At 48.1% G+C, this 10,040-nt stretch overlaps 1 protein-coding gene across 1 annotated transcript in view; it reads right to left on the bottom strand.

Moving 5' to 3' along the window:
• nav1b (neuron navigator 1b) overlaps positions 1 to 10,040 on the bottom strand; it is a 93,330-nt gene that overhangs the window by 6,061 nt on the left and 77,229 nt on the right. The window contains 12 exon segments of the mRNA XM_061219641.1: positions 367 to 564; positions 1,025 to 1,143; positions 1,431 to 1,627; positions 2,165 to 2,236; positions 2,329 to 2,483; positions 3,272 to 3,507; positions 5,869 to 6,037; positions 6,135 to 6,230; positions 6,696 to 6,793; positions 7,330 to 7,516; positions 7,844 to 8,054; positions 8,928 to 9,112. Of these exon segments, the coding sequence (XP_061075625.1) occupies positions 367 to 564; positions 1,025 to 1,143; positions 1,431 to 1,627; positions 2,165 to 2,236; positions 2,329 to 2,483; positions 3,272 to 3,507; positions 5,869 to 6,037; positions 6,135 to 6,230; positions 6,696 to 6,793; positions 7,330 to 7,516; positions 7,844 to 8,054; positions 8,928 to 9,112 (1,923 nt within the window).

The following is a 10,040-nucleotide window of genomic DNA, read 5'->3' as shown; positions in this document are numbered from 1 at the left end:
GGTTTTTACACCCCAACTAAGGCTACATTGGACCTTGATGACACAACTAAAGGACACAACACTACTACGCTTGTGACAAGGCAGAGGCGGAAAGTCCAGGGGTCAGAACGGGGGAAAAAGAACTGCCATGTGTTTCTTCCATCCATGAACACGGCCAGCTGATTTAACAAATTAGGTCAACCTCCTGGCTGAAGAAATGTGCTAATGAGCAAATCCGGGCGACTGAAACAAAATACTGGGGAGGGCTTTTTACTTTCTGAACCCGGATTTTCCATCTCTGTAGCAAGGTCACCTACTGACACCTAGCGCGCAAAATAGTGGCTTGGAGGGGATAAACTGTGAGCCGGGTTTGAAATGGTGACTCACCAGAGGGTCAGACTCCATGGAGCTGGGGGGTGTCTCCTTGCTGGGCCTCTCTTCGATGGGCTGCCCTGGGCTACTAGGGCCCATACTGGGAGGGGGGAGGTGGACGAGTTTGGCCTGGTCCTGCTGGGCTGAAGGCCAGGGCAAGGTGCCCCTCACCCACTCAACAGGGTCTTCCCAAGCAGACTTCTGACCGTGGACCTGCAACACAACAATGCAAAGATATAATGTGGGCAGCTATGGACCACATTGCAACACAAGAGCCAAATTAACTTGATGGGGTCCTCCACACTGCCTACAACAGCAAAGGTATGCTGTAGGCAGCTATGGACCACAGGATCTCAATAACTGTACACTACTGTTATTTTTTTTAACTGTACAATAACTGTTTTTTTTAAAGTACAGCTGCGGAATCACTTGTGAATTCTAAGGTGAAAATACTTGAATGAAAAATGAATATATCCTCATCACATCAAGAAAACCCCCATCTTTATTACCTGAAATTATTATTTTTTCAATATTATGCTATATTACCCGCGGTTGTTTTGTAATACTGGGGAGGTTACACCCCTGTCCCCCCATTAATTACCCCTTTGACATAGTCACAGTCTGCCTTGCAGGCCTCATATTCGACGCCTCACGTGGAGGTCATGTGACTCACCTTGATGCCGTCCTTGGCACCCTCCTGCAGGTAAGGGATGATGGAATGGTTCCACAGGTCGATGAACCAGGAGCGGAACTCCTCAACGGTGACCGGGCAAGACAGGAAAAAACATGGTCCTGCAGGGACACACAGACACACACGTGTCGGGTTACTAGAACGCATGAGAACGTCGGCCAAGTACATCAATACCAATGCAACGACATTCCCAAACACGTAATATAGTCACAAGCATGAACAAAGCTAAAATCTAAATCCTCCATCATCAAATCCACTACAGAAAACCAGGAACAGCACCTTGCCAGGATGAAAGCACTACTACTGAAAGTGAAAACTCAATCCCCACCCAGATGAGACCTACAATGAGCATCCTACAATGCAGTCTAGTAATACAAGAGAGGCATACCGATGAGGAAGTCAGAGGTGCTGTGCTTCTCCAGAAAGGTGTGAAGGTGGTACCACAGTTTTGGAACCCAGTCCAGAACCCTCAGAAGGTTCTCGTTGCTCATGCTTCCCTCGTTCTCGGCCTCCATCAGCTTCCTGTGCAGGTACCGGACCAGGAAGCCATTGGCAGGCTCCACGTTGTTGGAGAAGGTCACCATTCTGGGGTTAAGGGAGAGGGACAGGGAGATGAGATCTGCTTTGGTACACAATGCCCTCCACAAAACAGGCAGTGGTTAAGTCCTCCGAGTGCCTTCACAAAACAGGCCATGGATAACCCTTACAGCAGCGGTCTCCAGGTCTCCAACCCTGGTCCTAACTAGGGCGGCCTGTAGCCTGTAGTGTAGTGGCTAAGGTGCATGACTGGGGCCCATATGGTTGGTGGTTCGATCCCCGTTGCAGCCACAATAAGATCCGCACAGCTGTTGGGCCCTTGAGCAAGGCCCTTAACCCTGCATTGCTCCTGGGGAGGATTGTCTCCTGCTTAGTCTAATCAACTGTACATCGCTCGGGATAAGAGCGTCTGCCAAATGCCATTAATGTAATGTAATGTAATGGTCCTGGAGAGCTATAGGGTGTGCTGGTTTTTGTTTTTACTTGGCACTTAAATAATCAATTAGAACAGTTGATTACACAGTTTACCCAACTAACTACTGCCTTTAAGTGAGACTGTCCTACTTTTCCACTTTAGACTCTCACCTGAAGCTAAGGTGCAGGCCGTGGTTGGGTGTCATCTTTACGGGTTGGTTGGTTGTCCCAATGATGTATGGGCTGAAAAGAGGAAGTAATGGAGCAGATATTTTCAGAAACAAGGACTGCAGTACACAACCACAACAGGCTCGCACATCTAACCTGCTGCTCACCATTTGTGGTATTTGCAGGTAAGGGCACCGTTGACCAGTTCACTAATTGATGAAGCATCGCTAATATCATCCAGGATGACGACCAATGGGATGTCTCCAGTGCTGGTCTCTCGGTCAATCTGATTGGCCAGGTTTGAGAGAAACAGCTGAAGATCCTGAAAACAGAAGTAACACAAGAACAAAAAAGGATAAAACAGACGCAACTATTAAAACATATTCATTGAGCAAAAAATCTAGGATGTACCAATCCATATGTATTTATTTTCAAAATTAGAACTAAACTCTCATTTTGTAATGATATCTCTCTCTTTCTGCATGACCATTAGTCACTGATAAACGGTTATGCTTAGTTTCGCCCAATGCATTTTTTCATTACCTACATGACTGTATTTTTTCTATATAAAAAAAAAAAGATTTGAAAAACTGGACCCTGGAATTAAGCCCCCAGAGATTCTCTGAGACCCAAAAATGTAGACCCCCATATCAGGGATCCTTAAATCATGGTCCTTGAGGACCACTAATTGTTCAGTTAATTACCCCAGAGAAAAGAAAACCAGGGCTGGATTTGAGGGCCAGATTTGATGATGAATTCAATTTTCAAGTTTATTTGTATAGCACTTTTCACAGAACACTGTCCCAAAGGCACTTGACAGAGAAGCAATTGTTCAGTTAATAACCCAGGAAGAAAAAGAAAAGCAGGGCTGGATTTGGATTTGAGGGCCAGATTTAATGATCCCTGGTCTAGCCAATCAGTAGCACTTTCAATTCAATATTATTTGTAGAGCGCTTTTCACAGAAGACTGTCGCAAAGGCACTTTGTCGCAGAGTGACAACTGTTCAGTTAATAACCCAGGAAGAAAAAGAAAAGCGGGGGCTGTATTTGGCTCAGAGGGCCAGATTTGATTTGATGGTCCCCCTGCCCTGGATTCGGGAGGCCTCGCACCTTGCAGGACTGGCGGTGCATGTTGAAGGTGACCGCCAGGCCGGGGGCCGTCTCGCGGCCGCTGCGCTCCACCAGGTACTCGGCGAGCCGCTGGGTGAGGTAGCTCTTCCCCGTGCCACTGGGGCCCGTCAGCACCAGCCGGCGGTGCTTCAGGAGGAGGCTGATGTAGTGCTGCATCATGGGCTTGGGGATGAGCGTCTCAAACACCAGGCAGTCCACGCACTTCTCCTTCAGACCTGAGCACGGATGCAGAGCGTTACACCGTTACATTACATTAATGGCGTTTGGCGGACGCTCTTATCCAGAGCGACGTACATTTGATTGGACTAAGCAGGAGACAATCCTCCCCGTGCAGGTTTAAGGGCCTTGCTCAAGGGCCCAACAACTGTACGGATTGTGGCTACACCGGAGATTGAACCACTGACCGTGCGTGTCCCAGTCATGTACCTTAACCACAACGCTACAGGCTGCCCTGCACGGAGGACCCTAATCCAGTTCAAGCTGAGTTTTTCCTACATAGAGAAACATTTGGCGTGCACCAAAGCTAAATCTGTAAGCACCAAAGTGGGGGAAAAAAAGGAAAACGGGAATGGTTCAATGTGAACAATGTGGAATGGCCCACTGTGCAACCACTAGCGCTTGCCGAATTAGGGGGACCTGAAACCCTTTTCATGCCAGGAAAAAACCCTCTCAAGACTTGACAAGTCTGTGGGTTCATGTCGATGAGACATGTCCAGTCCTGCCACAGCTCCGGTGTGTCACTGCTGTAGATGGCAGGGTGGTCTGGCTGCTACCAGTGAATTAAAATGATTTCATATTATATTACATTGCAATGACCTGGCAGACCCACTTATCCAGAGAGACACGCTGTATTGGAGCAGATCAGTGTTACTCTCGGGAATACAAACCCGCAGTAAAGAGGAGGTAAAGAGGCCAAACTATAATCAATACAGTGTAATATTATCCTGACAAATGATGGGCACCTCTAATATAATGTCATAATGACTGGGACTGGGAGACATACGAGGTTCCAGAAGTTATCATGGGGGCATCTCTACTAGGGAACTTTGGGTTGGGTGAGGCAAGATGAGGATAAGGGTTTGTTTAACCAGAAAAATATTTGTCATCACGATCATCTGTCCACGGAATATGATGCCTCCTTTTTGTATTCCTGAGGGTAACACACATTTTCTCCACTACGGTTCATCACTCAGGATTAGAGCATCTGCCAAATGATTGCGATGAAATGTCATATCCCTTTACTTAACTTGATGATGAAGAACATGTTTCCCACTACACATATGCTGCCACTGCAGTCTAGAGTGACAGGCATGCTGGTGCAGGTCAGGGACTTGAGGAGTTATGGGTAATGTAGTTCTGTAGGGTGACATTGCTCGCTGGTGCTACATGGGGAACGTAGTTTGGCAGGGTGACATCGCTCACTGGTGCTACATGGGAAATGTAGTTCTGCAGGGTGACATTGCTTGGTAGCGCTACATGGGAAATGTAGTTTGGCAGGGTGACATTAGTAAGAAACACCTGCTCACAATTACATGCTTTTTAAGGATGTGATAATGTTGCTGTGGTGTGGAGCATGAGTCAAAGATTGGCTCCCAGCTCCCATAAGTAAGGCATTCAAGTAACGGTCCTAAAACCACCAGAATATCTGTTTGATGACTGAAGTTAGGGGGGGTCAACCCCTGAAACCTGACAGTGTACACGTATAAAATCCAGTGGTAATGAGCTGACAGGCCGTATCAGATAAACGCCAGGAGAAAGGGTAGACCGTATGCATGCAGCCGAGGGAGCAAGTTGCGCTCGGTCATGCCGCTCAGCTTGTTCTGCACTGGTTCTCTCCCGTATCACATCACACTCATAAACAAACCGGAGTGCAGACAGTCTGGCCTAAAAACAGACCCAGACCCACGGGGGGCTGGGGGGGGGGGGTTACAGGGGGGGTCCGTTCCCCTCTGCCAGTGTGACATTTCATCCCCCAGACCTGGACCAGGGGCCTCCAGGCTTAGTTCTGTCCACTAATGAGAGGTTCCCCAACTGCCCATCTGGGCCTTGGCTGACGTTCCAGGTTAGGGAAGATAGTTCCCCACGGACCCCCTTCGGCACCCTGCTATTCTCGGCATGCGTACCTTTGATCCCCAGAGATCCTGACTCCCCTAACCAGCCGGACATGGGCAGCCAATAAGAACGTGCACCCGGGGGTGGATGCATTGCAGTCCCTAACTGGACAATTCTAAACATTTGTATGTCGTAAAAAAAGGCCCGACAGACAAACAGGCAGCAGTGTAGCGTAGTGGGTAGGCTTGCTCATGAAGTTGTAGTTTGATCCCCAAGTGGAGCACTGCTCTTGTAACCTTGAAACAAGTACTTAACCGGAACTGTTACTGTTCAATACCCATCTGCAATAATGGATTGTATGCAAAGAATGTACGCTGTCTGAGTCTCTCTGTATCAGTAACTTGTAAGTCTATTGGACTTTGAAATTTGAATCCAATGGGAAGCAGAAAATGGTTGCGAGGCAAATTTAAGGGTACGAGCCTGAAGACTCTGGTGGACTCATCTTCATCTTCGGCGGGACGTACCTTTTAGGGTGATCAAAATGGAGCAGGGGCTCTTGCCCAGGCAGCGGAAGGGCGTGGCTTCAGGGACCTCTCCGCCCGTCATTCTCTTGACCTGGTTGACATGGTAACAGTAGATGGAGTCCATGGACAGGACCAGGCTGGAGGTGGGGTCAACCTTAGCGATGTAGTCCTAGCAACGAGAGAGAGGAACGAGAATCAGGCGGTCTCGTTACGGGCTGGAGAGGCACGAGAGCACCTCGTATGGTACTGTTGGTGTGGAAGCTCACCTTGAACACCTGGCTGATGGCCGAGTCCAGCGTGGCCCAATCGGTTCTTCCGTTGATCCTCACCCATCCAATGAAGAACTCCAGCTGCTTCACCTCCTGTAGCACGTCGCGCACCAACAGGGAACACACCGGCAAGTTAATTATTCACTACTCCAAACACAGACCTGAACACTTCAAACAGGAGAGACTATGTGATATTCACTAGTGTTCATGGGTCACAATGATTAAATTATGCAATTAAATTAAATTAAATGGAGATGGTAAATGGAGTGAGCTTTACAATTAATGTCTCTCATTCACCCATTCAAACACACACTCACCAATGGCCGAAAGGCTGCCATGCAAGGCACCAATCAACTCGTCGGGAGCAACTGGGGTTTAGGTGTCTTGTTCAGGGTCACTTCAAAGTGGGGTCAAAGTGGCGAGGCAAGTCTCATACAGCCAGGCGACTGCTCTCATCTCCAGTCACCCCAGATAAATGGCTTTAATGACCAGTGTCTACTATTTGAGACATAAAATCCAGCACTGGCTGAGTTTGACATCTTTGTACGAGACACTCACGTCTTTGAAAATCCGCTGGTCGGCCAATCGGATCACCACGCGATGGCGGACCTCATCTCTGTGAACGGGCAGGCTCACGGCTTCCGCTGGGGCTACATCTACAGGGCAGAGAGAGGGAGGGAGTTTTAAAGCAGCATTAACTTAAACGCCACTGATCACACAACAACAACCAGGCATCTTACAGACGAGGAACTGGAGCCTACAGCGAATGGCAACCCCCTTGTCAATCAATAATGCAAAAAGGGAATGTGTAGGGTGAGTCATGTAATTAGCCAGGCTGTGGAGAGTATTTAAACTTGATGAAAAGCAGTTGACAACACACTAAAGTTGTTCTCTGAGTTAATATTTTGTAGTCAGTGCTGTCATTGGGAGGACAACAGGAAACACTGTCCAATGGTGTGCAAACTTCTGGTAAGTATTACTGTCTAGGGATTCTGAATTTAACCCCCAGCAGCCTGGGGTAGAGTCATCTTTGTGTGTGTTCAGTGTGCAACGTTTTCACTCCTGGAGTATTTTATGGGGCTGAAGCACCCGCGACTCAACACGTCCTGTTGTACCATCCACCTCCACACAAACCTGAGTACAGCCTTACCTGGGTCCTCCCACACAGCAGCGTACGGGTGAGCGGCCTTACCTGGGTCCTTGCCCTCGCTCAGGCTCAGACTGAAGGACTTGGTGAGGGACATGGCTGCTGAAAGCCGGGGGGAGGAGCTCAGCAGGGGGGGCAGGCCGGGGGCCGCGGTGCTGGAGGTGAGGCCAGGGGTGGGGCTGGGGCTTCCCTTCAGCTGGTCATTCTCCGCCTTCAGGTTCTCCACGGTCGTCTGCAGACGGCAGAGAGGTCAGAGGTCAGGTCAGAATAATGTCCTGAAAACCTACAGGACAGTAGACCTCCAGGAACAGGGTTGGGCAGCCCTGCTCTAGCTGTTGAATGAGGCGTGCTTTGTTTGGGTTGGAGTGAAAGCCAGCAGGACAGCAGATCTCCAGGAACAGGGTTGGGCAGCCCTGCTCCAGCTGTTGAACGAGGTCTGCTTTGTTAGGGTTGGAGAGAAAACCTACAGGAACAGGGTTGGGAACGATGGCAGTGTATAGACGTCAATGACAGCGTGCAATACTAATCCACGGGTGGTTTATCTGGGTCGTCCACGCACCTGCATGCTGCTCATGGCCTCCTGCAGCTGCTCAAGCTGGTGGGCGGAGCTCAGTGCCTCCAGACGGATGTCAGTCAGCTTCCGTTCCTTCTCCCAGAGCTCGGATCGCAGGTCCGACACCACCTTCTCATCCTGGTCCGCCTCCCCGGCGAATATCCTGCAGGGCAACGCAGGCCTTCGATTGGCTTACCCAGGCTTATGAGGTACGTTTCTCCATAGCGACAGAAAGCGAAGCATTTTGTAGGTTCCATGAAGGGGACTATATAATGCAGGGGTAAGCAGTCAATTACACGCTCGCTCAAGCCAAGCAAAAGATTTCACTATACGCAGCACAACTTGTGGTTCTGCAAACGTGATTGGTTCAAATCAGTGAATCACTACTGACAGATCGGCAGAATTTGGGGTTTGTGGAGTATCACACACCCCATTATCACCAGTGTAATAGTGCAGTGTAGTGTAATGTTTAGGCTTGTAACTCAAAGGTTGTGGGTTTTATTGCCAGCTGGGGGTACTGTTGTACCCTTGGGCAAGGAACTAAACCTGAACCACTTCAGTAATTTATATACAGCTGTATAAATGGATGGAATATAAAGAAGGTAACAGACCTGGGAATAGTATTTCTTTTGGATTCAAATACTTTCCTGCATTAGACTAAGCTTTGCTGGTGTATTGGAACACATGAAATGATCCATGAAGTGTAAACAACGCCCATCTGCTCCGCCATTCAAGCTCAAATGCATCAGGCAAGATCAATAGAGCACAGAAAAGTATTTGAAACCAAAGCAAATACTATTGGGACCCAGGTCTGGAATTGGTGTAAATTTCTCTGGCAGGTTATGTCAGATTAGGTGTATTTCTGCCGTCGCCCTTGACCAAGGCACTCAGGCCTCAGAACTGGAGCAGGTGCCTGGCACTGCACTGTAGCTGCTCACTGCTAATAAGTAACTAGGATGGGTCAAATGCAGAGGACAAATTACCCCCACAGGGTTCAATAAAGTATATCTTATCTGGCCACGAGAGTCTACTACCCAAACGTAAATGTTCCTGTGGCTGGCCGAAGGAAGACTTGGGATTAGGAACTTACACAGAGGATGAGGCAGAGCTGGGGGACCGAAGGACCGAGGGGGGGTCATCCCCTCCATCGTGGGACAGTTTGGGCGAAGACGGGGCGGAGGAGTCGGGCGTGGCGATCTCCTCGATGTCCGAGTACGAGGTGCCAGACTTGGGACCCTTCTTGATGCTGAAGGCCTTGTTGAAGGAGCTTCTCAGCTGGGGAGAGAGAGAGAGAGAGGAGGAAGAGGAGGGAGAAAGAGGAAGACGTGTATGAAGCCTGCACGTTGAGAGACGATGATGCGTCCGGAAACCAGAGGAAAGGAGAGCCTGCAGGAACAGGTTAATCCACTGAAAAAACAGGAACCCAGATCATGGCACTGCTTGACTTTGTATGACATGGTGTGTTTTGTTACGAAATGACTGTCGACATGTACCCTATCTACACCAGCATTTAAAGGAGTAACATGGCGGTTGGTCACACTTTCTAGGTTTTTATACGCAATTTGTACAAGAGGGCATTGAAGAAACATGATGAAAGTATTAAATATGTCCGTCTTTTAGTTTTGGTGAAGCAAGAATTGACATTTACATTTATCGTCCTATTTTCAATCTCCTCGTAGCACGTCACACGAGGATAACCCCTCCCCTTATCCCTCCCCTATAACTTGTGACCCACAGTTTGCGCCACTGGCCTACAGGAAAGTGGGGGCATGTCATAGCTAATTGACAGTTCTCATTACCATGCTCAGACAGTTCGGGTGAACTTTTATAGTGGGAAATTTTGGCTTAGAAAAATACGTTTTAAAATACATTTAAATGACTGAATAATAAAAACACATTATTCACATACGATTTATTATTGCCTAAAGATAACTGGCAAGCATCACATTCAACTACCATGTTACTCCTTAATGGACAGAGGACAGGTCCAAATTGTACTATTGTCTAATCTGGCAGAACATCATAATGTAATTCAGTTAAATGTATGTATGCACAGGCATATGAGTGCCGTAATTGATGAATTATCAAATTATCATGGACATGTCTCATCCTCTCGTAGGTTAAAGTGAAACTCTATTATCAGCACAGAGCTGTTTTATTTTTTTTATTTTTAGAGCTTTACAGTCAAATTTCAAATCCTATT

This window comes from Conger conger, chromosome 14, assembly GCF_963514075.1.
Source record: "Conger conger chromosome 14, fConCon1.1, whole genome shotgun sequence".
Taxonomy (NCBI): domain Eukaryota; kingdom Metazoa; phylum Chordata; class Actinopteri; order Anguilliformes; family Congridae; genus Conger; species Conger conger.
This window is presented reverse-complemented; position numbering and strand designations above follow the sequence as displayed.